The following is a 27373-nucleotide window of genomic DNA, read 5'->3' on the forward strand; positions in this document are numbered from 1 at the left end:
CTTGGCTCTGGTACCTGCCAACCCCGGTACCCGATGGCCCCAGTACCTGCCTGCTGGCGCGGGGGGGCAACTCTGGCCACGGAGCCCCTGGAGCAGAGCTGCAACACTGGGTGTCAGCATGGAGAACAGCAGGGCTGGGGCACTGGGACATCGGGACACTGGGTGTTGGGAACATCGGGATAAGGGACATGGGGACACAGGGACCTCAGAGACTCAGGGATCCCAAGGATCCACCAACTGCAGAGATCGAGGGCCACACAGTCCCAGAGAATCAGAGATCCCAGGGATGTCAGGGACCCCAGGACATGGGACTGCCCCCCACGCATGCACAGCCTCGGGTGACGGTGCTGCAGGGGGGCCCAGTTCCGCCGATGGTTTTCCCCGTTGGCAGCTCGGGCGCTCTGTGTTGGCGGCTGCACGAGGGCAGGTGTCAGGCAAAAGGGAACCGCTGCTGTAAAACCGGTGAGGGCGGCAGGGGCAGAGCCTGGCAGTGAGGAGAGGCAGGGCAGGGGTGGGAGGTGTTGAGCTGGGGATGTGCTGGGATGGTGACTGTGTTGCCCGAGTTTATGGGGCAGGGACAGCCATGGGGCACCAGGACGTTCCTCTTGCCCCCCACAGCCCATATTCTGGCAGCAGAGCTTCAGCCATGCTCCCCACACTGGCAGCCAATGTCCTTTGCCCACTGCATAAGCCATGCCAGGAACCTGCTCCGGCACAGCACCCTCAAAATACCGGTGATGAGTGGTGCTCCAGCGGCACCAAGCACAAAAAGGATTTCCTGGGTGCCCAGGGCTGGCAGCACCCAGGGTGGGGTGCTTGGGGGCCAGCAGTGAAGGCTGAGCTCATGGCACAGCCCCAGCTCACCACAGCAGCCAGCACGCCAGGCCTGAGCCCGTGGAGGTGTCCCCAAGCTCATGCTGGGTGTTCCCCTGCTCTGGCTGCTGCTCATCCCAGTGACATCCCTCCCTGGGGATAGTGGTGGTGCGGGCACACTCTGCCGGTCCCCAGTACAGGGTCCAGCAACAGTGGTAGGCACCGAGCCAGGCAAGGGGGGGCTGGGACGGATGCCTGCAAGGGGCTTGCTGCAGACGGTGAGCTGGTGTCTCGCTCCACCATCATCCCACCAGTGACGTGGGGCCTTTGGCAACGTGGAGAGCCCGGAAAAGCGAGTGGGAGACAGGAGCAAACACCACTGCAGCTGGCACAAGGCTCAAACGCCCACTCACGAGAGAGAAACGCCCCCCGGCCATGCCAGAGGGGAAGGAGCCATATGGAGCCGGTGCCTTGATGAGCGGGGCCATGCGGCCCGTTGCTCACTGGCAGGCGGTGGTGCAGAGCTGGTCACACCGGCATCCAAGGGGCTCCATCCCCAGTGAGGGGTGGCCTCAGTGAGCCTGAGCAGCAGCTGCCCCTGCCCCCCGCCCCCAGCCCCAGCAGAGCAGCCCCTGCCGCTGTGCAGCACCCAGAGCCATCACTCGAATGTGGTTCCTGGCTTGACTGCACATTGTGAACCACAACCATGGAACGTGACTTGGGGGCTTTGCTAAATACATGTTTGCATTTGTTCTCCAGGACACTCCGGCGGGGTCGGAGTGCCGATGGGAAGGCCGGGACAGTTCTCCCAGCTTTGCTCTGCGTGCCCAGCACAGGGATGGGCTGACCCAGCAGGGCTCCCCATGTTCCCAGTGAGATGGAGACGTGGGATTTTCCAGGCTTTAATTCGTTTAATGATACATATCGAAGTACCTGCATTTCCACACAACAGCAGCAAAGGAGATGGTGGGGGGACAGGGCAGTGCGGGGGGTCCCTGTGCAGGCACCCGTGAGGGCTTCGCTCCTTGTCTGGGAGTACTGGGAGCTGGGGGGAAGCGCGTGGGCAGCGTGGTGCCAGCCCACCAGGACGGCCCTGTGCTGAGTGACACGCTCGGGAAACAACGTCCCTGGGTTTGGAAAATGCATTTCTGCTGCTCTGGTTCATTGTTCCATGCATGGAGCATCCTGCCCCGGGACAGGCAGCGCTGCTGGCACCAGGTGAAGGCTGGGGTGTTGTGAAGTGCCACATGTCCCCCCCAGTGGGGACACTTGACCTGGATCCTGCGGCTGGCCCAGGGTGTCACACAAGGGTGCAGGGAGGGTCTGCAGGAGGGAGCCCTGGCTCAGCTCCCTCAGGATTCAGCAGCGACCAGGACGTTGGCCTCATCAGGAGCCAGAGCTGTGCCATGTGCCAGTCCTCTCCTGCAGCCGCATGTGCCCGGCATGGCAGAGGTTTTCCCACCCTGGTGCATCTCACTTCTCCCAGCCAGGCTCTGGCTTGCCACCGCGGTTTGGTGTCAGAGTGGAGACTTCCCACCCTGCGTCCTCCCTGCCGCCCTCACCCCACACCTTCCTGGCCAGGTGCTACCCGCCGCTGTCATCCTTCAGCTCCTCACCGCTGGTACCGTGCTGGGACCTCTGCGCTGCCTGGGCTGGGGGTCTCTGCCTTGCCGCAGCAGGGTGCAGCCCCCTACCTCACTGCAGTCCCTCCTCCATGCTGGAGCTGCTGCCAGTGGGGAAGCAGTCTCCACCCTCGAGCTTTGTGTTTTATGTAATTTTTATTTCGTGTGATTTCTGCACCACTGGGGGCTCTCCATGCAGCCGGGGCGAGCCACTGCCTCCTCCTCTTCATGCCCGGTGGTGCGGCTCCATCCCTGCAGGATGTGGCATGGGGCTGGCAGCTGCTGAGGTCCGGCTCTGCTCCGGCAGTCACAGCTGTCATTTCCTGGGTGAGCAATCACAGCAGAGGTTACCCTGCGCCAGCACCTGGCACTTCGGCCATGCTGGCTGGCGAGTGGGTTCACCGCAGTGGACTGCAGCCATGCCAGCCAGGGCAGGGGGACGGCGTGCGGATGCCCTGGGGAAACCTCCCTCCTCTTCCTCCTCCTCCTCCATGGTCTCTCACCCTGATCCAAGGGGTTTAGGCTGCAGCACGAGGCTGCACCACTGTGGTGCTGGGCAAGGGGGAGGAAGGGCTCCCAGGGAACTGCGGGGGCTGCATGAGGCTCCTCCTGGCACAGGGGACAGGAGAGCCTGAGGCTCCTGGTGCTGGTAGGAATGGCCTCCTAGCCATCAGGAGAAAAAACCCAGCAGGAGGACGAGGGGTGGGAAGCAGGCGAGCAGCACGGCCCTGGGCGTTCCCTGGCATCCTGTCAGGCTGGACACGGCTGTGTGTGCGGCTGAGCCGTGTGACGTGCCCCGAGCAGGTATGCTGGTGGCTTCCCTGCACCGTGCCGACAGCGCTGTCCCGTAACCCCAGGGAAGCGTCTAGTGACCCCCAGCTCCCGCAGGACAGAATTCCCCGTTGCAGGAGGGAGTGCGAGTGGAGCACCCTGTGGTGGGAACTGGCTGAGGGGGGCAGCCCCAAAGGTGGCACGGGCACCGCAGGACCTGTGGTTGGAGGGGGGCCGGTGTGGGCAGGGGGTGTCGAGGTGGGGCGGGGGCTCATGTGAGGGCAGCCCCAGCCCCATGGGTGCACTGGTGCGCGGTGAAGTTGCCCTTCTGGGCAAAGCTCTGGCCACACTGGGCGCAGGCGAAGGGGGCCTCACTGGTGTGGGTGCGCCGGTGGATCCTCAGGGAGCCCTTTTGGCTGAAGGTCTTGCCGCAGTCGGGGCAGGTGAAGGGCCGCTCCCCACCATGGCTGCGCTGGTGCATGGCCAGGCTGCTCCTGCAGCTGAAGCTCTTCCCACACCGGGCACAGGCGAAGGGGCCGCTGGCTGCCTCATGAGGCTCTGGTGAGCGGCTGCCGCCGGGCTGGACATCGGTGTCAGTGGTAGTGCCAGGCCGGTCCTCGGCGTGGGTGCGCTGGTGGTTGAGGAGGAAGCGCTGCTCACGGAAGCGCTTCCCGCAGCGCTGACAGGAGAAGGGCTTCTCACCGCTGTGGATGCGCTGGTGGGTGAGCAGGTTCTGCTTGAGGCTGAAGCTCTTCTGGCAGACGCCGCACTGGTAGGGACGCTCCCCAGTGTGGATGCGCTGGTGGATGATGAGGTTGTGCTTGAGGCTGAAGGCTTTGCCGCACTCGGCACAGATGAAGGTGCGTTCCCCAGCGTGGTGCTTCTGGTGTCGGGCAAGGCTGGGCTGCTGGCCGAAGCATTCCCCGCAGAGGATGCACTTGAACTCCTTCTCCGCCTCCTCCTCTGCCTGGCTGTGGATCACCAGCGCCTTCTCGTCCCCCAGCCCCTCCTCGCCGCCTGGGAAGGCGAAGGGGCTCTCGCCCATGGGCGAAGCCAGGTCTGTCATGGGCACCCACTGTGAGTCACGGCACCCGCATCCCTGGGGGGGGGAAACACCAGGGCTGCAGCCCCCGCACTGGCCCTGCGCCTCTGCCGACCGGCCAGGCTGGGCTGTGCCAGGACCACCAGCACCCACCGAGCCACCCCTGGGGTGCTCCCACCCACCTGTGCCCCCTGCCCTGCCCCGGCTGCCGTGTCGAGGTATCCCAGTGTGGGTGGTACAGGGGGTACAGGGGATATAGGGGGTACAGGAGGTGTGGGTGGTATGGGGGATATGAGGGATATGGGGGATATGGGAGCTGCAGCAGCCCCAAGGGGGAAGGTGCCAGGGCCCGGCCTCAACCGGAGCAGCAATGAGGGCCGAGCCAGGCCGGGCTGGGCCAAGCCGGGCAGAGCACACCCGAGCAGAGCTGAGCCCACCCAAACCAAGCCAGGCTGAGCCCAGCCGGGCTGAGCCCACCCAAGCCCAGCCGAGCCGAGCCCACCCGCGCCGGGCAAGCCCAGCCGAACCGAGCCGGGCCCACCTGGGCTGAGCCGAGCCGAGCCGAGCCCAGCGGGGCCGGGCCCAACCGCGCCGCCCGCGCCCGCCCCGCTCCCGGCTCCCCCCGCGCAGCCCGGGCCGGCGGCTCCCACGCGTGTCCGCGGCGCTTCCAGGCGGGGGGGGCCGGCCCGGGGCTGGCCGGAGCGCGTGTTGGGGGGTCCCGGTTCCCGTCCCCGCTACCCCCGCCCCGCCCCCGGGGCTCCCCGGTGCCCCCCGGCGGCGCGTCTGTCCCCCCTCCCCGGCACCGACCTGCCCCGCTCCGCCGCCGCGCCGCGTCCCGCCGGCCCCGCCCGCCTGACGCACCGGCGCCCGTCACCCCGGCCTTGCGGCGGCTCCGCCCGCGGGCCCCGGCGGAGCGGGCCCGGCAGCACCCCCGGACCCCTCCCCGGACACCCCCGCGCCCCAGCCCACCGCAGCGCGGCCCCCCCGGGCGCAGGGCCCGGCCTCAAGTGCTGCAAACCCCGGGGCCGGGAGCGGCGGGGGTCCCACGGGGGGACCGACCGGGGTGCTCAGCCACGTGGCTCCGAGCCCACGGGTGACTCGGGTGGGCGCGGGACTGCCGAGCGCCCCTTCATGCGGGAGTGGCCCCCTTGCGCCGGCCGGGGTCAGGGTCCCGGGTGCGTTCGGTGCCGCAGGACCCTTGTCCAGCATGTGGGGCAGCTGTCGCGGCAGCTTCAGGGCTGGGACACCCTGGTGACAGCGAGTTACCCCAGCCCACGCGGGACCCGCAGCTTCTCCCACACTGAGACCGGCTCGCCTGTGCCGGGCCTGGCCATGCTGGGGGGCTGCCAGCATGGGGGGATCCCCCCACCAGCGCAGGGAGCTGCAGCCCAGTGGTGCCCGTGTGCCACCGGCCATCGTCAGGAGCACTGGCCCACGTTTCGGTGGTGGTGTGGCAGACATGACAGTTACCCTGGCACAAAGCTGGCGGTAGCACCGGTCCCTGCTGAGCCACAGGCTGGTGGTGATGGCAGCAGCGCTATGACACAGGCCCCACGGCACAGAGCCTGGCACCCGCCTGCCACATTGGGGCCGAGCACAGGGATGTCACGGGGATAGGAGCCCATGGCTGGGCACTGGGGCCACACCATGCAGGGCTTGGGGCCATGCTGGCCCTGAGCTCCTGCTGCAGCAGGGACCAGGCGTTTCTCCCTGTCGAGGTCTCCTGGCATCCCCAGCTGCCGCACTGGGGCACCGGCACCACCGGGAGCTGGTGGCACCACCTGCACCTCCAGGCCATAACTGAGCCTGGGTGTCCTGGAGAGGTTCAGTGGCCACAGAGCGCACGGGAGGGTGGCGGCAGCGCGGCACAGCCGGGGCCAGCCCTGGGCACCCGCCAGGCACGCTCGGCACAAAGGCTCCCTGCAGGCCGCAGCTTGTCAGCATTCGGCAGCCAGGCGGGCTGGGATGCCGTCGGCAGAGATTGCTATCACCCCATTGCCCAGGCCTGACATGCCGGGTGATGCCAAAACACCATCCACACCTGCCTTCCAGAGCCAAAGCCAGGAACTGGCTGGCGGGGAACAAGTGGGGACATGTCCTCTCCCCAATGGGACTGTGACGATGAGTGCTGAAGCAGGCCGGGGGTGACATTGCAGGTCTAGTGGGGACAGCCAGGATGCAGCTGGCAGCCACAGACCTGGTACTGCTCCCATTCTGGTGGAGGTGTGCGGCCAGGGGCTGCCGTGGGACAGGACAGGGGACATCTGTCCGGGTACAGTGATAGGGGGATAGCCAGAGGTCACCTCGGCTTCATGTCCCCGCCAGAGCGTGGTGAGCAGCGCAGCCATGTGCAGCTCGTGGCTAAAGCACCCATGGAGCAGCCTGGGCAGTGCTGGGGGCATTCGCCAGGGGATGCCGTGCTCCGTGGGGCAAGGGGAGCCCAGGGCTGGTGGCTTTGGCAAAGGCTTCCTCCGCAGAGGGGCTTCCCAGCCAGTGGCATTACTGGTAACGAGGCCCAACACAACCCTGAGCCCCAGCTTGCCCTCCTGCAGAGCCACGGCCGCAGAACAGAGGCCAGGTGCCATCCAGTGCTGTGCTCTGTCTGTCAGTAGGGGAGAAAGCCAGGCCCAGTGCCCCTCCCTTGGCTGTGCTGGTGGTCCCTGTGAGTGGGGCCAGGGGCCAGCAGAGCTGGCACGCAGCGTGCCCACCGAGCTGCAGGTGGCCAGGCACCCTGGCTCAACCAGGAAGGTGGCTGGTGGCCCAGGGACACGGCTCTGGCCTCAAGGGTCAGGAAGAGCTTTGGATCGAGCCAGAAACTCGCATGCCTTCGCCCAAGCCCACACTCCAGCCCGGGTGCAAGCCCAGGGCAGACCCTGCTGCCGCAGACTGGCCCCAGCTCCCAGGCCAGGCTCATGCCGCAGCACAGCCCCGACGCTTCCCAGGCCAGAGCCAGGAACCTGCTGTGAGAAAGCTTTTATTTTAAATAACCTCAAAAAAATAGAATTGCAAGGACCTGAAATGCTGCTGGAGCGGGGCAGAGGGGAGGAGGGTGGCACACGTGCCCTGGGGAGAGCGGGTGAGGGGGGACAGGGGTGGACACCCACCCCCACCTACCAGATTTTGGGTTCCAGGCAGCTCCCAGCTGGCTGCTGTTGGCTCAGGGTGCTGCACCCCAGCCGAAGCTCCAGTCGTGATCATCCCGGCGTCCCCCCAGCTGCCGCCCTGGTCCCCGGCAGGTGACAAAGCCTCCCCTTACGCTGCACCCCCAGAACATACGCAAGTAGCTGGGTGCTGGTGGTGAGCAGCGTGGTGCTGAGCTGGGCTGCGGTAACGCCATCCCAGGTGTTTGCAAAGAAGGTCACTGTCCAGTGGTTGCAGCCACGTGGCTCTACAGACCAGCGCGGCAAGACACGGCTGCTGTGGCACAGCCGGGCAGAGCTGGTGGCACATGGGAGGGGAGCGGTGGGCCAGTGGCGCCCCTCGGACGCAACAGCCGAGGTGGGTTTCCCCTCCCAGACAAAGTGCCCTCCGCAACCACGCTGGCTTTCAGGCGCTCGGTTCCCATTTCTAAAGCTCTGCCCCGCCAACATGGCTCCCCAGCTTCGCCTCCCGGTACCATGGGCTCTGCTGCGCCGACAGGGAAGCAGAGATGCACCAGGCAAGCCCTGGCAAGCAACCTGTGCCTCCCAGGCACCCCTGCCGCTGCCGGCAGCCAGGAACCCATGCCAGCAGGGAAACAGTGGACACCACTGCCACAAGCTACCACCACAGCTCCACAGGCTATGGCCACCACCCCAGTGCATGTGGGTTACTTATCCAGAAGTTAACTGAGTACCAGAAAGAGGTGCTAGTCAGAAAGATTATCCACAGAGCAAGTAGAGAAGCAAAAGCTACACCCCCCCTTCCCCACCCCCCCATCACCCTGCGTGCCCCCCCCCTCCCCGGGCTCAGAGGGCAGGCTCCTCCCGGGTCCCTTTGGGAAGCAGAGGTGAGCAGAGATGCTTCCACGCCGTTTTCCCGGCTGTTTCTCATTTTTCCGGTGCTCGGCCAGCGCCTCTGCTCCACCCCCACGGAAGCCACCAGCTGGACCCTGCCACATTGGCCAGGGAGCGCTGGCAGGAGGTGGCCCCCCAGGCAGGAAGGGCCCAGACACCTCTCCCCAGCTCTCCCTGCCTCCTGCAGTGCTCTCCTCCCACCCAGCCTGGCCAGGCTGCTCCCCTCCACTGGCAGCTGCCAGCGGGTCTCGGCTCTTCCAGTCCAAACGCATTCTTGTGGAATGATGTCCAGTCTGGAGGAGAAGGATGGAGGGTTCTGGAAAGAAACCTGTGACCCACAGAGGCCCCTCTCTGCCCCATGGCTGTCTCTGGGCCTCTGCTTGGACCAAAGGCAGGAGCAGGCAGGCGTGCCACTGCAAGGTCTGCTGCATGATGGAAGCAGTTTTTAAGCCGATAGATCCCAGATCCCAAGCTCTTCCCACTCCCTACAGTCTGTGCGGCCACAGCAGGAGCGAAGATCGTGGACCCAGGGCCCTGCCACTGCTCCTTAGCTCCGTCCCCTCCATAGATTTGGTATGTTCACCAGACAGAAAGCTCATGCGGTGCATCAGAGTCGGTCTCCTGCTTCACCCCATTCGATACCCACCCGCAGGGTCCTCAGTTCCCAAAACCACCACGCTCCTCCTGAGCCCCCACCACCGCCACCACCACATCCTGGTAGGCACCACGAGTCCCAGCTTGCAGCTTTCCCTCGGCACTGTCCTTGTTTGGTCAGCAATGGGCCCCCAGCGCCAGCCGCCGCCTCATTAGGTTTGGTGTCTTTTAGTGCAAGAGCGATGAGGTCCAGTCCCTCGCCCAGAGGCAGGTTTTCAGCAGCCTGCGCGGGCGTTACAAGCAGCTGGGGCATGGCGAGGGCTTCTCGTCACCATGCGCTCTCTCAGGCACTCTCAGGACTCGTTTCTCCTCAAAGCTTCTGCCGCAGCCACCGTACTTGCACCAGAGCTCCGCTCGGCAGTCGGGCTGGGGCTTGAGGAGCAGCTGTCGCTGGCTCACGCAGTCGGCGCAGCAGCACTGCGGTGGCAGGCTCGGTGGCTTCGGGCTCAAGCCTTCCCCGCCCTCGGTGCACTTACAGGGGCACTGCCCCGCGGGACCCTCCTGCGGGTGGTGGGAACCGGGCACAAGGTGGTGGTCTTCCTGCATCAGCTGCAGGAGGATGTCGGCCGCCCCAGAGGGGCTCTCCGGTCTGTTGGGGGGCTGCGCTCCCGGCCGGAGCTCCTCCCGAGCCAGTGATCCATGAGCAGCTCCACGGGAGCAGGGGGGCAGCAGCATGCTGGGCGGCTCTGCCCCTTTTCCCAGGGGAGCGCCGCTCCCATCTGGCTGCTCCTGGTGCGCTGGGCAGGTCCCCTCGCAGCAGGAGGGCGGGATACCGCCGGCATGCGTCCGGCGGTGCCGGAGAAGGTGAGCCTTCTGGCTGAAGCCCTTCCCGCATTCAGCGCAACGGAATGGCCGCTCCCCAGTGTGGGTCCTCTGGTGTACGGCCAGATTCACCTTCTGCCGGAATCTCTTCCCACACTCGGCACAGGCATGCGGCCGCTCTCCGGTGTGGCCTTGCCGGTGCAGCTGCAGCTCCCCGTGCTCCTCGAAGGTCTCCCCACAGAGCGAGCAGGGGTAGGGGCTCCCAGGGTGGGTCTGCAGGCTGGGGGCCTGGCCTGGCTCACTCTGGGGTCTCTCAGCCACGTGCACTCGCTGGTGGACCCGCAGGGAGAGCTTGCTCTTGAAGCGCTTGGGACACTCCAGGCAGGTGAAGGGCTGCCTGCCGGTGTGGGTCTTCTGGTGGGCAATGAGGTTGGGCTTCTGGGCGAAGCGCTTGCCGCACTGGGTGCAGGCAAAGGGGCGCTCCCCGGTGTGCGTACGGTAGTGGGTGACCAGGTTGCCCTTCTGGTTGAAGCGGCGGCCGCAGACCCCGCAGGTGAAGGGACGCTCACCAGTGTGGATGCGTTGGTGGGTCACCAGGTTGGTCTTCAGGCTGAACCTCTTCCCACAGACATCGCAGCGGTAGGGCCCTCGGCCCCGGTGGTTTTGCCTGTGTTTTACCAAACGCTCGTACTGGACGAAGCTTCTCCCGCACTCAGGGCACACCCAGGCCCTCCCCTCCACCTGCTTCTCCTGGGGAGCTTTGGGAGACAGCTCATCACTGGAGCTCTTCTCATGCTCGGGGCAGGGGTAGGGCTTCTGCCCGACGTGGGTCTTCTGGTGGGCCACAAGGGAGAGCCAGAGGCCAAAGCTGTTGCCGCACTGGTTGCAGATGAAGGGCTTCTCCGCCCCGGGGGCCTGGGGAGCCGGGGGGGTTGCATCCCCGAGGACAGGCTGCACCCCCAGGTGCCCCAGGAGGTGCGGGCCGTGGCTGAAGGCTGCGGTGCACCCCCCGGCAGCCTCGGTGGCAGGGCCATGCTGTGGCCGGAGGAGAGTCACCTTCTGGCAAAACCCCTCCCCGCACTGGACACAGGGGAAGGTCTGCTCACCCAGTGGGGCCTGCTGGTGTGGCAGGAGTGGTTCCTTCGGGGGAAAGCTCTTCTCCGTACACGAATACAGCTCCTGGCCCTCAGGGATCTTCTGAATGGGCAGCGGTGGCATGGGGCTGAAAGGGCCCTCTTGCTCAGGACCCCCGGGCTGCAGCAGGGTGGGCGCAGCGCCATAGGGCAGGCCGGCGGCTGGGCTGCGGCCTGGGCAGCGCCGCTGTCGTGGTGCGTGAGTCTTCTGGTGGGCTTTGAGGGAGACTTTGTCCTTGAAGCACTTCTGGCACTGCCCACAGGGGTAGGGGCGGAGGTCAGTGTGGGTGCTCTGGTGTGTCACCAGGTTGGTTTTCTGGGTGAAGCGCTTGCCACACTGGGTGCAGGCGAAGGGGCGCTCCCCAGTGTGCACGCGGTAATGGGTGACCAGGTTGGTTTTCTGGTTGAAGCTCCTGCCACAGAGGAAGCAGGTGAAGGGACGCTCGCCGGTGTGGATCCTCCGGTGAGTGATGAGGTTGGGCTTCTGCCTGAAGCTCTTCCCACACTCGGGGCAGACAAAAGGGGTGTCCTCCTGGTAATTCCTCTGCTGGGATCGCAGCTTGGGCTTGCTGGAAGCCCCATCTTCCTGCTCACCCCCTGCCAGCGCCTTCTCGCCGGCAGCATGGATGCGCTGGTGGGCCAGGAGGTTGGCTTTCTGGCTGAAGCTCTTGCCGCACTGGGCACAGGGGAAGGGACGCTCACCCGTGTGTACACGGCGGTGGGTCAGGAGGTTGGGCCGTTGGCTGAAGCTCTTCCCGCAGTCCCCACACCTGTAGGGTTTCTCTCCAGTGTGGATCCTCTCATGCGTGATGAGGCTTTGCTTCTGGCGGAAGCCTTTCCCACACTGGGCGCAGCGGAAAGGGCCAGCACCAAGCTGTGGCACCCAGCAGGCCACCCGGGTGGAGAGCGGGCTGAGGTTGGTGGCACCATCTCTCTCCACGCTCGCCCGCTCAGGCACACGCTGCCCACCATGAAACCAGCGGCCGGAACTGCTGGCGGCTGCGGGATACAGCTCCAAGGAGCCAGCAGCTGCCCCGGGTTTCTCCTCAGGCTGCTCAACTTTATTCACTCGACCAGGCTCAACTAGATTTCAAAAAGATTCAAGACATTAATTTCAGAGTCTTTCATAGAACCACAGAATGTCTCAAGTTGGAAGGGATCCGTAAGGATCAGAGTCCAACTCCCTGATCCTCGCAGTACTGCCTAAAACCTAAATCACTGCAGTTCGTAACTGCAGTGCAGAGCAGAACCCCGATGAGCTCACTCCACCCCCGACTTGCCAGGAACGGCAGCAACAGCAATAGCAAAAACTTGCCATTAACTGGCCCAAAATGACCACAAACTGGCTCAGAATGCTCAAAACGGCTGCAAAATGGCTCAAAATGGCCACAAACTGGCCCAGAGTGGCCAAAAACTGGCCTCTGCCTACAAGAGGAACATCCCCTGCCAAGGCCAGTTTCCCACGCCTCCCACAGCCACCTCTGGGACACATGGAGCACCTACCTGCACAGGGGCTGACAAGGATCTTGCTCTCCTCCTGCATCTGCTGGCCTTCAGTGTACGGCTCCTCCGACTGTTTAATACCAAACAAACCACCGGGCTTGAAAAATCTGTAGCCTGGTTGAAGGGATAAGAGCTGGTCACCATGAACTGTCACACTGCAAAACACGCATTCGGCACAGGCGTCGTTACGCTGGAGATGCCTGCGTTAATTCACAAACAAGCTAAAATTAACGAGGCCTGGGGGCATCGCTTTCATCTATTTTAAGCTTCTGATGCCTGAAGTGTAATTAAAGATAAAAGGAAATACCAGCACCAGGCTCCCTTCTTCTGGCAATGCGAAAGGTGGGAAGGAGCGCCGTTCTTTGGAAAACTATTCCTTCCACAGCCTTTCACACACTCACCCAGGTAACCTTAGATCCCGCACAATGCTTTTATGATCAGATTTCAAAGGTTACCACAAAAATGCGATTAGTTCCAACCTGAGCCTCCCAAGCAGAAGAGAAGTCTCTGCCTTTAGCAGGGCTCGGCTGGCAGAGAGGCCAAAGGACCTGCCTCCAGTTCCCAGATGGTGCCACATATGCATATATTTACATATGGTATTTGTGTCACCCCCTGCGCCGCCCCACCTTGCTCAGGAGGAGACCATTGCCAGCACTCAGTTGGAATTGGTGTTACCGCAGGGCTACCTACAACTGTGCCGCTGCAGTTTGTAACACCCTAAATGATCAGAAACCTTCCCAGGCAGAGCCTGCTCCAGCCCTGCCTCGCCAAGAGCGGTGTTGGCAGCAGCAGCAATGGCAAAACACTCCAAAGAACACACAAGTGTACCCACAAACACTCCCTCCCATGGCAGTGAAGCATGTCTGGCACGAGGCCACCCGCCCACCACCCACCAGCCCCAGCAGTCACCTGTGCAGGGGTCAGATGGGATCTCCGTGCTAACAGCATCCAGCTCGTGTCCGGCTCTCGGCACCTCGCTCAGCCTGGGGTAAGGGAGCAGGTTCAGGGCATGGGCAGGCTGGTCCAGGAGAGAGAAGAGTTTCAGCAGATCACCATCACCTTCTAGGGGTTTGTTTCTTTGGGTTTTGGCCAGCAGGACCAGGGCAGCGACCATCCCCCTGCGCTGGGCACTGGGGGGGCCGCCCCTCAAATGCTGGGCTCAGTTTGGGCCCCTCAGCACCAGCCAGACCCTGAGGGGCTGGAGCGTGTCCAGAGCCGGGCAGGGGGCTGGGGCACCAGCCTGGGGGGGGGGGGGGGGGGGACTCAGGGGAAAGCTGGGGGTTCAGCCTGGAGAGAAGGGGGCTCAGGGGGGACCTTCTCGCTCCCTGCAGCTGCCTGACAGGGGGGTGCAGCGAGGGGGGGGGTCGTCTCTGCTCCCAGGAACAAGTGACAGGACAAGAGGAAACAGCCTCAAGTTGCACCAGGGGAAGTTTAGACTGGGGGTTGGGGAACATCTTCCCTGAAAGGGTGGTCAGGCACTGGGACAGGCTGCCCAGGGACATGGTGAAGTTACCATCCCCGGCGATATTTAAAAGACATGTACACGTGGCACTTAGAAACATGGTTTAGTGGTGGGCTTGGCAGTGCTGGGTTAATGGTTGGACTCAATGATTTTAAAGCTCTTTTCCAACCTCAACAATCTGACAGCGGTGGGGTTTTGGATCGGTACCCAATGCCCATGGGCTGCCACCAGCAAGATCTGCCCCACAGCGAGGCGTGCACCTGGCCCGGGGTGACAGACATGCCGCACCACTTCAAACACCTGGGCCCTCAGAGAGCCCCTGCACCTCTTTGAACCTGAACTTGAGAGCTAACAGGGTCCTGACTCAGCAGGATCACCACCAGGGTGTTCTCCTCGGACTCCAGAGCTCCTGCAGCGCGAGTGGGAGAACTCCTGGGCCCTCTTCCCTGTGGAGGGCTGGGAAAAGCTGATGCGACACTGGAGGAGGCAGAAGGGCTGGCTCTGCCCAGCAGACCAGCCGCAACACTGGGCACTGCTGCCCCTGAGCCGTGACACACGGCGTGTCAAAAGGTAGCTCTAATCCTTCAGGAAAGGAGCAGGGAGGTGCAGGCAGAGGTGTGGGAGGGCAGGGCAGAGCTCCAGGCAGGCACAAGGGCTCAGGCTAAGACCTCCCGCTTTGCCACTGACTTGTTTTGGCACAGGAATTCTCCGTGCCTCAGTTTCTTCATCAGCAAAACCCTTGAATGGAGCTCACTAAGGGCTGAAGCCACACGCTCGTCACCCTCTCTAACAAGATCACTTCTCTCCCAAGTGGATCCCTTGCCTGGGTGCAATCACCCGGCCCCGCTGCCAACCCAGCCTGGACCTCGACCAAAGGAGGAGACCTCCTTAAGGAGGCAAAGTGGCTTCTCCTGGGAAGCTCGACACCCAATCCACCCACCCTCCCTCCCCAGGATTCCTCTCTTCCCTCAAAACTCCTCTGTAGCTTGGCAGGAGCACAAGGAGAGCAGATGGCAGGAGACACGGAGCCCAGCCCGCGCTCTGACGGCTGCCGTAACTTTAAGAAGCGCCAATTTAAAAGAAAAAAAGTCTCACACGGGGTTAGCGCGGCTCCTTGGGCACCAGTATTTCCAAATGACGAGGAGAAATCACCAGAAGAGCTCCCAGCCCCTGGGAAAACCCCAAGAGCCCCCCCCCAAAATGTCGCGGCATGAAAGCGGAGCAGGGCTCCTCCCAACCGTACCAGCAGCCGCCCTGCCCTGCCGCAGAGGGACCCGGCCAGAGCTGGCCCCGCTTCGGGCTTTCCCCTCCCCAGGGACGGCGGGGAAGCCACTGCCCTCCGCCAGTGCCCCGCACGTACCTGGGGCGCTCCCCCCGCAGACATCGCTCCCCTCAGGGCCGCCCGGCGAGGGGAGAGGACATCAGCTCCGAGGAGCGCACGGGGCGGCGGCTGTCCTCCGCCTTCCGCCAGGGTCGCGGGCTCCGAGCTTCCTCGACTTCCTCCAAATGGCTGCTGCAGGTCCCTGCGAGGGCGAGAGAGAGGAGCGGGTGAGCAGAGCAAGCAGCGCAGCACGCCGGCAGGCAAAGCTGGAGCGGCGCGCCGGCCTCGGGAGAGGCTCTGCCAGTGTCTGTATCCCTCCTCCTCCTCCGAGTTATTTTAGGGGAGAGGAAGGCGCTGACCCCAGGGTCTGGCCCGGATTCATTCTGTTTACAGCGAAGCTTCCCCGCAGCGCTACTGGGATTTGTAGTCCACGCCGAGAGGCCTGTCACCACACGCCGAGCGCTGCGTGCGGCCGTAGGGACTGGCAGCGACAGCTCCCGGCACCGCCTCGCCAGCCATGCCCGCTCCTGTGCCACCCAGCCCCGCTCCGGCTGACCTCCCCCCCCAGCACCCGCTCCGTGACCCACCAGCAAAACGCCTTCTGCCCAGTGCTGGTCGGAAAGGAACCTCTTGCCCACCTTTTCCGGGGGTGCCCGCTCTGTTCCCTCCTCTCCAGCGTCCTGTGCAGGACACGGTGCCTCGAGGAGGGGGCTACTGCAGCGACACTTCGGATTAGACCCCCCCCATCCACGCGCAAGCCCCACATCACCCTTAAAAAGCCCCGGCAGCGACTGGGACGCTTTGACAAATGCCTAATTAGAACTATTTTTGGAATCTGGCTGCAGAGCCACACCGCGTGGGAGCCGGCTGGGATCCCACCCCTCCCTGGCAGCGTACCGCACTCAGGGCCCCGGACCCTCTGGTGCGGACACCTGCCGGGGGGCATGTCCCAGGGGGTGTCACAGCAGCGGGACACAGCTCTCTGCTGCGTGAGGCGTCACTAGCTCCCGATCGCTAATGCCACCAGGCACTGATGGATCCCGCAGCCAGCTCAGCCCTGGTGAGCGGCCCTGCCAGGGCTTTGTGTATGTGTTTCACCACACCGCATCGCTCCCCACAGCCGGTTACAGAGCCGGCACAGCCAAGGAGAGGCAGTAACGGGAATTCGGGGGGCGGGGGGAGTCCTCCGAGGCTTGCTGGAGCAGCAGGAAGAAGGTGGCAGCGGCGCAGGCAGGGCCTTGAGGCCACGGCACAAACCCAGTCCCTTGGCAGTGAGCTGCCTGCAAACCCTGCCCCAAGGGGAAGAACCAGCTTCAGGGGAGAACTCTTGACGCCAAAACATGAAAATTCCCCTGGACCTGAATCTGCTTACGGCCCGGGAAGCCCCGGGCTAGCAGGCAGCTGTCTGAGGGCATGCAGGTGGGGAGAGGGGCCGGGGCTGCGGTGGGGGGCTGAGGCATGCCAGGTACAATCCGGAGAGGGGCTCTGCGCTGGTGGTCACAGCTGGGTTGTGCTGCCACTCGACAGGGACAGGACACCAGTGACAATAAGCTGGGTGTGGGGGTGGCCGCAGGCGCCAGATCCTGTGCTCAGCTCAGCAGATTTTGGCCACGACATCCGTTGTGTGGCAAGTGGGTTGGCCAGCACAGCACTGCCCGGGGGGGCGCTCCCAGGGGGGCTGCCCACGGCAGGACAAACGCGACCTCCCCTCCTCTGCCTCCTTTCCTCTCAGCTCTCCCCCGTCACTTTTCCCACACCAAACCCGTTTCTAATGTCCCGGGAAGTCATGAAGCGTTTCCCGCCTCCCTCTTGGAGCGAGGACAGGGCAATGGCGGGGAACGCCCGGGGGTTCCTGAGTGTTGCCCCCCCGCTGGGGAGCCCCGCGCCCAGAGGGACTGCGTGGCTGGGCGCTGCCGGTGCTTCCCGGGGCAGGAGGAACCCGGTTCCCTGGGACTCGGGTGACAGCAAAGTCCCCCGCGCCGCCAAACCACGACCCGACGCCAGGGAAGAGACCGCGGTCGGGTTGGGGGGAAAGCCGGGTGCCCCCTCTGCAAAGCCCCGCACCAGAGCGGCACCCCCCGGGGGAGCCCAGCCGCCCTGCTGCCCCCGGTGTCACCCCCCCAACACCCTGACACCCCTCTGGCCGCCCCATCGACCCTCCCCGCCTTGCCCCGGGCCCCCGGGCCCCCCAGCCAGGCCCCAGCCGCCCCCCCAGCCCCGGGCTCCAGGTCTCACCGCGCGGGGCTACTCACCGTGCCCCACCCCACCCCCGGGCCCGGGCTCTCACTGTGCCCCGCCCCGGCCCGGGCCCTCACTATGCACCCCCCCCCGGGCGCCGCCCCTCACCGAGACCCCCCCACGGGCCGGGCCGCACGTTGCCATGACGACACCCCACCCCACCCCCCGGCCCCCGGAGTCGCCTCCCCGGGGAAACTCACGGGCGAACGATGTCCCGCGACACGATGACGTCGTCCTAGCGGTGACGTCACCGCGGCGGCAACGCACCGGGAGGAGGAGGAGGAGGAGAAGGCCTGCCCCGCCCTCTGCGGGTCCAGAGCACTTCCGGGTCAGCGGCCGTGACGTGCGGAGGCACCCGTCGTGCGGCCGGCAGCGCCCTCTGTCGGCGCCACGGCACACCGCACCATCGAGCCCTCGGCGCGCTGCCAGAGCGCCCCCCCACCCCCGGACCCATCATAGAGTGCCGCAAGCTGGGCCAGAGCGTCCCCCCGCCGCCATTTCCCCGTGTGGCCGTCGGCCCCCGGTATCGGGGAGGCCCGGCTGAGCCTCCGCTAGGGGGCGGCTGTACTCGTCCCGGGGCCCGGCCCTGCAGCCCCCGCCGGCGGGAGGCGCTGTCGGTGCGGGGCCCTTGGCCTGGCCTTCCCCCTCCCCCTCCCTCCGGCGACTGGCTCCGGGGGGCGGCCGGTGCGTGACACCGCGGCCCGGCCCTTGGGGGCTGTTCGTCCTCCGGCACCCGCAGCTCCCGCCTCCCGCACCGGGGGGGGAGGCCTTGCCACCGCCACGGCACCGGCCGCGGGGACCGGGGGGGGCAGGGGCGGAGGGACCGGCGGCTTTGCAGTGCCCCGGGGCGGCGGCATGCAGGGGACCCGGTACCAGTCGCACGGCCCCGCGGGGCCAGCAGGGCGGGAGAGCTCCGGTGGCCCGGCCAGCCCGCGCTGCCCAGTTGCACGGCGGGGGCGGCCGGTACCGAGCCCGGGCGGTCCTTGTGGCCCAGGTGGGAGGGCCGCTCCCCCCCTCCGGCCCCCGGGCCCCTTCCCGGGGGTGGCAGCCCCCCGGGACGCAGCTGCCTGCGTGTGTGCGCCCCCGGTAGCCGTGACCGGGCTGTCGGTAGCCACGCCTGGGTCCCCGGTAGCCGTGACCGGGGCCTCCCCCCGGGGGCTGTGCCGGGGGGCCGTGCGGGGGCTGTGCCGGGGGGGCTGTGCGGGGGGGGGCGGCCCGGGGGCGGAACGGGGCAGTGCCCAGGAAACGGGTTAATGAACGACCGGGAGCCCCGCGGGCAGCTCGGCTCGGCGCGGCTCGCAGGGCCAGGGAGCCCCCCCGCCGCAGGGATGAGGCTGCTCCCGCTAGCCCTGTGCCTGGGTTTGGTGGCCCTGGCGGCCGGCGGCCAGAGCCCGCTGCAGCGGCGGGTGGTGCGGGACGTGCTGGACTCCTTCCACGGGCGCAGCAGCGTGCGGGCGCTCTTCAGGGAGCGGGCGGTGGAGGGGGTGGTCGAGCGGGTGAGCGGGGGCTGCCCGGTCCCGGGGGTGGGGGCGGCCGGGACCCCGGCCAGGCCTCGGCGGGGAGGGGCGTCCCCAGGGAGGGGCGGTGGGTACGGGGGTGTCCTGGAGGGAGGGAGTGTCCTGGAGGGGGGTGGCAGTGGGTACAGGGGTGTCATGGAAGAGTGGCAGGGGGTGCCAGGGGTGTCCCAGAAGAGTGGCGGTGGGTGCAGGGGGGTCCCAGAGGGACGAGGTGTCACGGAGGGGGGGCAGTGGCTACAGGGGTCATGGAAGAGCAGCAGTGGGTGCCAGGGGGTCCCAGAGGAGTGGTGGTGGCTGCGGAGGGGGGGGTGGCTGTGGGACGGCCCTGGTGGCAGGGCGGGGCGGGGGGGGCACAGGGGCGGGGGGGGGGGGGGGGGGGCAGAGTGCAGCTACTCATTAACCTTGGCTGGCCGTGGGGCAAGCAGTGCTGGTGCCCGGCCAGGGGGCACCGACGGCAGCAGCTTGCATGTGCCAGGTCTTCGGGAGAGACAGGGGGGCTCTGGTGAGCCCAACCCCCCACGGCTGACGCGCTGTCCCCTCTGCCCCCAGGAAGACCCCTCGGGGACGTTCATCGAGCTGCGGGTGACCCTGGTGCAGACAGCCTGCAGCAAGAGGGCACCGCGGCGGCAGAACTGCAGGACCCTGGAGAACCAGGTGGGCTCTTGGGCCACCCCCCGTGGGGACACGGCCCCCTGCCCACCCCAGCCCCCGCTGTGCCACTGCCCGTGCCGGCAAGGGCTGAGGGTGCCAGCAGTTCATGGTGAGGCGGCAGTGCCACAGCAAGCGGCAGCGATGTCCCCAGGCCTGGCAGGGCAGAGGGCTGGCCGGGACACGCCAGGTGTCCCTAGGGGGCTGGCAGTGACAGGCCGTGCTCTGTCCCCAGCGGAAGCCGACCTGCCTGGCTTGCTACAAGTTTGACAACAGCGATGTCCCCAAAGTGCTGGACAAGTACCAAAACTGCGGCCCCAGCCATCATCTGGCGGTGAAGGTGAGCTGTCCCCGGGCGGCACCAGCGTGGGTCCCCACCGGCTGCCGGGACCCCGGCGGTGCCACGGTGCCAGCCCACATGCTCTGCCCCACAGGAGATCAAGCACCGGGACGAGGCGGAGTGCAGGGCAGTGGAAGAGACCGGCAAGGCGGTGGACGCGCTCTACCTCCCTGGAATGTACGCCTTCTCCAAGGGGCTGCCGGCCTAGGCGCCGGCCCAGCCGACATGGTAGGTGCTGCAGGGCTCTGACATCCCCTGCCACTGCTGGGATGTAGGTACTCCTCTGCTAAGAGAGGAGCCAGATTGTGGGGAGTCACCACAACCCACCCCCCTGGCGCATCACCAGCCAGGCCTGCCACCAGCAGGGTGAGCTGGTGCTGGGGACAGGGGGACGGGGACAAGGGGACACAGAGATGCATGTGGGTGTGTGCAGGGGGCTTCTCCCTTCTCCCACAGTGAGCCCCTCCCCATGTCCCCTCTCCAGGCCACCACCTCCGCCAGCTTGAGGAGACAGATGCTGCCATGGGGGCCCAGCCCCGCCCCCTGCTCTCGCTTGCCACCCCCCAGCACCCTGTGGCCAAAGGACGGTCCTGGACGCAACCCCTCCGCACCTGCCCCCAGCTCTCCAGTAAACCCCAGCTCTGGCACCCACTGTCACCGGCATTATTCATACTGGGGATCGCTGGGGAGGGAGGGGGCCAATGGGGGGCTCAGCCCCGCATCCCTCCAGCCACAGGGGCTCCATGCTAGCTCCCCCTCTGCCACCAGGTGCGTCCCCTCCCTGCCTGTTGTCCCCAGCCCAGGAGGAGGGATGGGGACACGGTGGGTCCAGGCAGAACTATGGGTAGAAGCAGTTCCCCCCCACCCCCAGCTGCTTGAGGCCCAGGACAACGCAGCCAAGAGGGGTCTCAGAGGATGGCATGGCTTTACTGCACGGCACCACAATGCCCCCTGGTCCCTGCCGTGTCCCTGTGTGTGGCCCGGTGCCAGGACAGCAGCGGCACAGGGTGGGGGGGTCTCCCCTCATGGGACTGGGGGTCTTGTGGCTCAGAAGACGAAGGAGCTGGGGTCAGGGCGGCCGCTCAGCACCCGTTCCGCCTGGGTGATGGCATTGTCGGCACGGTGGCTCAGCTCCCGGCACTCCTGCAGCGCCTCCCCGAACTGCCTGTAGGCCTCCTCCATGATGGAGCTGTGCCGTGGCGGCCGCGGCTCCCAGAAACCTGCCTCCACCCAGGGCTGAGCAGCACGGACCGGTTCGGCACCAGCGCCGGCACCACGGCCCAGCGAGCTGTCCAGATCCCGGCAGAGCTGGTAGAGCTCGCTGCCGCGACCAGACACCCGCTCACCATCGATGGCTTTGAGGCCGGGGAACATGTCGGCCAAGGTGGTGCGGTACGCCGGGGCAGCGCAGAGGGGGTTGGTGAGATGGGCGAGTGGGTCGTGGAGGCGCAGGCTTTCCAGGCGCCGCAGCCCCGTCAGGCAGCGCAGCTGCTGCAGGCTGCTCACCAGGTTACCAGCGACGTTGAGGCTCTGGAGGTTATGGCAAGAGCCAAGCGGCTCCAGGCTGGTGATGCGGTTGCAGGAGAGGTTGAGGACGGTGAGGGACTTGAGGGCAGCCAGTGGCCCCAGCTGGGTGATGGCATTGCCGGAGAGGTCCAGCCACTCCAGGTTGGTGCAGTCACCCAGGCAGCCCAGGTGGGCGATGCCGCGGCACCGCAGCTTCAGCAGCAGGATGGACTCCAGGGCAAACTCCCCGGTGCTGGCCTTCAGCAGCTGGGGGGTGATTCGCACCCCCTCCTCTTCCCCCTCTGCCTCCTCCTCCTCCTCCTCCTCGCCCGCCTCCCCACGACCCTCCATCCTAGCCGGGGACCCCCAGATCCGCTTGGTGCCAGCAGCTGGAGGGAAGGAAGTGGTTGGGCCCTGTGCCCCCTGCACTGCCTGGCTGGGGAGGGTGGGGGGCCTGGCACCTGTGGGGTGCCCTGGGGTGTGGAACACACATGGGACACATCTGTGGGGTGTCCAGGGGTGCAGGGACACACATGGGGAATGTCTGTGGGGTGTCCCTGGGCATGGGGACGCCCGTGGGGCACGTCTGTGGGATGCCCTGGGGTGTGGTGACACATGGGGAATGTCCTGGGAGGGCCCTGGGTTGTGGGGACGTGTGGGGCACATCTGTGGGGTACCCTGGGATGTGGGGACATGTGGGGTCCAGAGCCCACGGGGAGGCCTAGGGACATGTGTGGGGCATGTCTGGGGGGGGGCATGGGTCACAGGAACACCGGTGGGGTATCGGGGGGGCGCAGGGGCATGCATGTGGTCCAGAGCCTGTGGGGTGGCTGCCTGGGGCTTGTCCGTGGGGCGCCTTGGGCCGCGGGGACACGCATGGGGCACGTCTGCGGGGTATGTGGGGACACGCGTGGGGCCCGGAGCCCATGGGGTGCACTGGGCCGCGGGGACATGCGTGGGGCCCGGTGCCCGTGGGCCCCCCCGCCCCGGTGCCCCATCCCGCACTCACCGCACGGCTCCCGGCGGCCCCCGAAGCCCCGCCCTCAGCCCCGCCCCCAGCCCTGCATGCATCCTGCCTGTCCCCTCCCTGTCCCCCCTGCCTGCATCCTGCCCGCAACCCTGCCTGTCCCCTCCCTGTCCCCCCTGCCTGCATCCTGCCCGCAACCCTGCCTGTCCCCTCCCTGTCCCCCCTGCCTGCATCCTGCCTGCAACCCTGCCTGTCCCCTCCCTGTCCCGCCTGCCTGCATCCTGCCCATAATCCTGCCTGTCCCCCACCCACAACCCTGCGTGTCCCCCTGCCTGCCGGCCCAGGGCCCCAGAGGTGAGGTCTGCCAACAAAGCGGGCAGCAGCGGCATGTCCTGGCATGGCCCCCTCCTCCTGTGGCCTCCAGCAGCCGCAGGCTGTCACGCTGCCACCGCAGGAAGGCAATGCGACCCCAGCCCCCAGCTGAGACCCCCGCTGTCTGCCCCTGCCTGTGCCCACCCACCCCCCCCCCCCCCGCTCGGCCCTCAGACACCCGCTGGGAACTGCGGCAAAAGTTGGTTTATTGGCAGTTTTGGCTCATTCCTGCCAGCACCAGGTGGGTTGGTGCCCCTCTGCCCCACGGCACCCCCACAAACCGGCACCACCACGGGGACAGCCCCTGCCCTAAGAGGGGCCGGGACAGGGCTCCCCCCGTACCCCAACTCCCCCGCCAGCCCTGGCACAGTGTGCCACGGGCCGGACCCTACTCATGCGTTTGTGAGACCATTTTAGAGCCAGGGCTTGGCCACCGGCCACATCGCTGCCGGCACGGTCAGGAGCTGCACTCCACACCGTGTGCTGCATCTCCAGCGGGCACGGGGGGGGCCCTGCCTGGGCAAGGGGCCATGGGCAGGGCTGGGGTCTGCAGGCAGTGCCTGCAGGAGGCTGCGGCGCTGCGTGCCACCAGGGTCCCCGGCATGTCCCGGTGCTCAGTGCTCAGGGGCAGAGGGTGGCTGGGGGGGCTGGGGCAGCAGGGGCTGGCCAGCTCTGCCGGGGCGTGGTGGCGGCGTGGGTACGCTCATGGCGCAGCAGGTGGGTTTTGCGGCTGAAGCTCTTGCCGCACTGGGTGCAGATGTAGGGCCGGTGGCCGGTGTGCACTGCCTGATGCCGCACCAGGTTGGTCTTGGAGCTGAAGCGCTTGCCGCACTGGGTGCAGGCGTGGGGCCGGGTGCCGGTGTGCACCGCCTGGTGCCGTGCCAGGTGGGACTTTCGGCTGAAGGTGTGGCCACACTGCTCACAGGCAAAGGGCCGGGCACCGGTGTGCGCCTTGGCGTGGGCGATGAGGTTGGGGCGGGAGCTGAAGCAGCGGCCGCACTGGGGGCAGGCAAAGGGGCGCTCACCAGTGTGCACCCGCAGGTGCCGCAGCAGGTGCTGGTTGTGGGCGAAGCCGCGGGTGCAGTGCGGGCAGGCGAACGGCCGCTCGCCAGTGTGGGTGCGCTGGTGCGTGGTGAGGTTGGGCTTGTGGCTGAAGGTCTTCTCGCAGTGCGGGCAGGCGTAGGGCTTCAGCCCCATGTGCCCCCGCAGGTGCGCCGTCAGGTGCCGCTTGTCGCTGAAGCCGCGGCCGCATTCAGCGCAGGCAAAGGGCTGTCCTTCCTGGTGCAGCCGGCGGTGGGATGCCAGGTTCTTCTTCCAGCTGAAGCTCTTCCCGCACTCGGGGCAGGGGAAGGGCTTCTGCTCGGCAGGCAGCCCCCCATCCCCGTCCCCCGGCACCGGCTCGGTGTGCAGCTGCTGGTGCCGGAGGAGGTGCTGCTTGTGGGCGAAGCAGCGGCCGCAGTGGGCACAGGCGAAGGGCCGCTCGCCGGTGTGGGTGCGTTGGTGCCGCACCAGGTGGGTTTTCTTGCGGAAGCGGCGGCCGCATTCGGGGCAGGGGAAGGGCCGCTCGCCTGTGTGCGTCTTCTGGTGGGAGCGCAGGTGGATCTTCTGGCGGAACCGGCGGCCACACTGCCCACAGGGGAAGGGCCGCTCACCTGTGTGCACCCGCAGGTGCCGTGTCAGATGCGCCTTCTTGCCAAAGCCCTTCCCACACTGGGTGCAGGCGAAGGGGCGTGGGGGGGCCGGGGTCCCGCAGCCCCCACAAGGCTGGGGCTCACCCTCGCTCACTGGCAGCTGCAGGCTGAGCCGCGCCTGAAAGCAGTGCTCACAGCCACCGGCGCCGGCTGGGCTCTGGCTAAGCAGCGGCCAGGATGGCAGGGTGAAGGCGGGCAGCCCACCACAGCCCAGCTCCTCCGGGCATGGCTGCTCTGTCTTGCAGGTACCCGTGCAGTCCAGCGTGCCAGCAGCAGGGGGAAAGACGCTGGCCGGGGGCTGCCCCGCCAGCAGGGCTTCGGTGCCGGGGCCAGCTGGCCACTCCTCGAACTCATCTTCCACCTTCACCTTCCTCACCAGCCAGTCCTCTGCAGGGCACACGTGGCAGGGTGGTGGGCACAGTGCGCTCCCCCCAGCACATGCCACACCAAGCATGGGCAGCCCTGGCACTGCTGCTGGCCACGGGGACAGAGCGACAGCACCGTGCCATGGCCCCAGCATGCCCAGCGGCCAGGAGGGTTGCCATGTGCCAGCACCACGCCCTCACCTGAGCAGCTGTGCTCCAGGCTCCCCGGCTCCCCTGCAGCCCCCGGCTCTTCTCCATCACCCTCAGGGATTGCCTCCACCTTGGGGACCACCAGCCATGCTGGGAAGACAAAGGTGGCAAAGCCAGGGTCCCTCCCCAGCTCTGGGGCGGCCCCTTGCCCTGCCGGGACCCCGGGAGACCCCCAGGAGCAGGGGGATGGGCAGGGGGACAGGCAGCGCCGCCTCAGCACCCACCTGAGCCGGCACAACCCGGTGCCTCCATCTCCTCTGCCAGTGGGACCGGCTCCGGCTTGGCCACGGGGGAACCTGCACAGGGTGGGATGGCACCAGGCTGAGCCCCCCAGGGACCCTGACACCCTGTCACCGCGCTGTCTACCCAGGGCAGGGGCAGGCACCCCCTGCTCAGCCGGTGGTGGGGGGTGGCAGGAGCGGGGCTGGGACCCCCGGGGCGTACCCAGGGCACGCAGGGCGTCGAAGCTCTCCCTCATGGCACGGCTCCAGCTGCGGTGTGGCTCACAGTGCTGCAGCGGGGGACACACGGCCACAGCCTCGCGCAGAGGAATGGCGGGGTGAGGGTCTCTGGGGGGGCTCAGCCAGGGAGACCCCAGCCCCGCTGCCCCGAGGGCCCAGCCGAGGGGCTTAGGGGGGCAGGCAGCGGTGCAGGGGGTCCCCAGCCAGCCCTGCCCCGCCCCCCCCCCCCCAGCTTCTCCCAGCACCCCGGGGACACGGCCCGGGGGGTCCCCGCCGCTGACACCAGTGGGGTGTCCCCGGCTCAGCCCCCCCGAGCAGTGCGCAGCCCCCCCCCCACGTGCCCCCCGCGCGCCCCTGTCCCCCCCCCAAGCCGCTGCCCCCGCGGCCCGCGCTCGCGGTGTGTCGTGCCCCGCCCCCCCGTCCCCCCGTCCCCGCGCCGATCCCGGTCCCGGTGCCTGTCCCCGCCGGCCGATCCGGGTCCCGGTCCCGGTCCCGGTCCCCGACCGCCGCGCCCGTCGCCGCGCCCTCGGGGCGGGAGCACCCCCCCCGCCGCCCCTACCCGCTCCGCCGCCGCCGCCGCCGGGCCCTGCCTTCCCCGCGGTGGCCGCCGGTCCCCCCGCCCCCCCCGGTCCCGCCCGTTCCCCCCGCCCCGCCCCCGGGCACCGGCAGCGCCAGCGGGGCGGGCACCGGAGGCACCGGGGGCACCGGGCACCAGGCGGCACCGGGGCTACATCCCGCCGCGGGGCGGTACCGAGCCGAGCCTCCGCGTGTGTGTCCCCGTGATCTCCAGTACCGAGCCGAGCCGTGCGGTACTGAGCCGTGCCGTGCCGAGCCACCCTGCTGCACCCCTGGAAAACCGGGTCCTGCCCCCCCGCCGGCTCCGGAGGGGCACGAGGCGACGGGGCCACGGCCATGGCGTGGGGACACGGGACAGCAAGAGGACACGGGGACACACGGCCGTGGGGGGGGGAGGTGGTGTGGGGACACGGGGCAAGGACATGGGGACACGAGGGGGCATGGCTGAGGGGCCAGAGATGGAGTGGGGACACGAAGGGACACAGGACAGGGAGGTGGAGACACAGGAGGACATGGGGACACGGGACAGGGAGGGTGGGACACAGGGGCATGGCCGTGGGGCTGGCAGCGGATGGGGGTGATGCCCCATGGGGCAGCAGGGTGGCCCTGGCCCCGTGGGGTGGGTGTGGGGGTCCCCATCCCGGGGCACTCCTGGGGGAGGTGAGTGGGACCAGGACATGCAGGGGCACAGCCAGTCTGTGTCCTGGTCCAAGGGGGCTGTGGTGCAGAGCCCTAATCCCTAATCCCCAAATATGCCGGATGCAGGATGCAGCCCTGCTGGGCAGAACCTCCCGGGGGGCTCTGGATCCAGCACCCCCACCACAATCCTGAGTGCTTTGCCCTGGAGACGGGGCGATGAAGGGGTCCCACAGCAGCCCGTCCCACCCAGCCGGCAGCTGGGCCCAATCACCAGCCCCACAGATGGTCCCTGCTGACCGGTACCAACCCATAAAACCCGCAGCCCCTCGGGTGGGCTGGGAGGAGGCTGGGGGCCGCGGGGACGACGGAGCCAGCCGGGACAGAGCGAGGAGCTGGGTGGCCCCAGGTAAGAGAGGCCAGTGTGGGGACTGAGCCCCGTTGTGGGGGGCTGCCCATGGCATCTGGGGGTGCCCCTGTCCCCGTGTCCCCATCACGACGCCTCACTCCCAGTGGGGATGGCACATGCCAGGCGTCCCTGCATCGGGTAACATGGGTCCTCCCCTGCCAAGGTGGCCGGTGCGGTGCGGCATGGCCAGGTCGCGACGGTCCTGGGTGCCTGGTGTGGTCCTGGCTTCCCTGCTGCTCTGGGTGGCTGTGGTGGAAGCAGCCACGGGGTGAGTGCCACGGTCCTGTGCCGGCACTGGGGACACTGGCCTTAGCCTGGGTTTGGGGGGTGGGTGCCGTGGGTGACAGGATGCCACATAG

The 27373-nt window shown here is 67.3% G+C and overlaps 5 protein-coding genes across 5 annotated transcripts in view; 2 read left to right on the forward strand and 3 right to left on the reverse strand.

The window, feature by feature from the left end:
• Nucleotides 1-1702: 1702 nt before the first annotated feature.
• Nucleotides 1703-15579, reverse strand: LOC121086534 (zinc finger protein 850-like). The gene is made up of 5 exons (XM_040590436.1): nucleotides 15118-15579; nucleotides 13205-13313; nucleotides 12296-12409; nucleotides 9135-11875; nucleotides 1703-4806 (listed from the first exon to the last, which is right to left on the reverse strand). Exons 1-5 carry the CDS (start codon nucleotides 15139-15141, stop codon nucleotides 3478-3480), a joined length of 4317 nt encoding a protein of 1438 aa, XP_040446370.1. The 5' UTR covers nucleotides 15142-15579; the 3' UTR covers nucleotides 1703-3477.
• A 2987-nt stretch (nucleotides 15580-18566) lies between these two features.
• RARRES2 (retinoic acid receptor responder 2) lies at nucleotides 18567-20468 on the forward strand. Its single transcript, XM_040591539.1, has 5 exons — nucleotides 18567-18812; nucleotides 19383-19487; nucleotides 19717-19821; nucleotides 19916-20049; nucleotides 20306-20468. Exons 1-4 carry the CDS (start codon nucleotides 18570-18572, stop codon nucleotides 20027-20029), a joined length of 567 nt encoding a protein of 188 aa, XP_040447473.1. The 5' UTR covers nucleotides 18567-18569; the 3' UTR covers nucleotides 20030-20049; nucleotides 20306-20468.
• Nucleotides 20469-20729: 261 nt separating this feature from the next.
• Nucleotides 20730-22363, reverse strand: LRRC61 (leucine rich repeat containing 61). The gene is made up of 2 exons (XM_040591533.1): nucleotides 22337-22363; nucleotides 20730-21716 (listed from the first exon to the last, which is right to left on the reverse strand). Exon 2 carries the CDS (start codon nucleotides 21676-21678, stop codon nucleotides 20869-20871), a length of 810 nt encoding a protein of 269 aa, XP_040447467.1. The 5' UTR covers nucleotides 21679-21716; nucleotides 22337-22363; the 3' UTR covers nucleotides 20730-20868.
• A 501-nt stretch (nucleotides 22364-22864) lies between these two features.
• ZNF467 (zinc finger protein 467) lies at nucleotides 22865-25985 on the reverse strand. The gene is made up of 5 exons (XM_040591526.1): nucleotides 25953-25985; nucleotides 25377-25470; nucleotides 25157-25228; nucleotides 24924-25022; nucleotides 22865-24744 (listed from the first exon to the last, which is right to left on the reverse strand). Exons 2-5 carry the CDS (start codon nucleotides 25408-25410, stop codon nucleotides 23288-23290), a joined length of 1662 nt encoding a protein of 553 aa, XP_040447460.1. The 5' UTR covers nucleotides 25411-25470; nucleotides 25953-25985; the 3' UTR covers nucleotides 22865-23287.
• Nucleotides 25986-27196: 1211 nt separating this feature from the next.
• Nucleotides 27197-27373, forward strand: part of LOC121086535 (SCO-spondin-like) — a 30585-nt gene continuing 30408 nt past the window's right edge. Inside the window, exon 1 of the mRNA XM_040590437.1 lies at nucleotides 27197-27282. Coding sequence (XP_040446371.1) covers nucleotides 27197-27282 — 86 coding nt within the window. The remainder of the gene's footprint in view (nucleotides 27283-27373) is intronic.

This window comes from Falco naumanni, chromosome 4 (genome assembly GCF_017639655.2).
Source record: "Falco naumanni isolate bFalNau1 chromosome 4, bFalNau1.pat, whole genome shotgun sequence".
Lineage (NCBI taxonomy): Eukaryota > Metazoa > Chordata > Aves > Falconiformes > Falconidae > Falco > Falco naumanni.

What these genes read in the sequence shown, in the direction of transcription:
- RARRES2 (XM_040591539.1), top strand. Translation starts at nt 18,570, where the DNA reads ATGAACGACCGGGAGCCCCGCGGGCAGCTCGGCTCGGCGCGGCTCGCA. An exon ending in GCAGGACCCTGGAGAACCAG is followed by an intron (nt 19,488 to 19,716) that starts GTGGGCTCTTGG and finishes CTCTGTCCCCAG; the next exon opens with CGGAAGCCGACCTGCCTGGC. An exon ending in GCCATCATCTGGCGGTGAAG is followed by an intron (nt 19,822 to 19,915) that starts GTGAGCTGTCCC and finishes TCTGCCCCACAG; the next exon opens with GAGATCAAGCACCGGGACGA.
- LRRC61 (XM_040591533.1), bottom strand. Translation starts at nt 21,678, where the DNA reads ATGGAGGGTCGTGGGGAGGCGGGCGAGGAGGAGGAGGAGGAGGAGGCA.
- ZNF467 (XM_040591526.1), bottom strand. Translation starts at nt 25,410, where the DNA reads ATGAGGGAGAGCTTCGACGCCCTGCGTGCCCTGG. An exon ending in ACCGGGTTGTGCCGGCTCAG is followed by an intron (nt 25,023 to 25,156) that starts GTGGGTGCTGAG and finishes TTGTCTTCCCAG; the next exon opens with CATGGCTGGTGGTCCCCAAG. An exon ending in CCTGGAGCACAGCTGCTCAG is followed by an intron (nt 24,745 to 24,923) that starts GTGAGGGCGTGG and finishes TGTGCCCTGCAG; the next exon opens with AGGACTGGCTGGTGAGGAAG.
- LOC121086534 (XM_040590436.1), bottom strand. Translation starts at nt 15,141, where the DNA reads ATGTCTGCGGGGGGAGCGCCCCAG. An exon ending in CCCATCTGACCCCTGCACAG is followed by an intron (nt 12,410 to 13,204) that starts GTGACTGCTGGG and finishes CCCTTCAACCAG; the next exon opens with GCTACAGATTTTTCAAGCCC. An exon ending in CCTTGTCAGCCCCTGTGCAG is followed by an intron (nt 11,876 to 12,295) that starts GTAGGTGCTCCA and finishes TTTGAAATCTAG; the next exon opens with TTGAGCCTGGTCGAGTGAAT.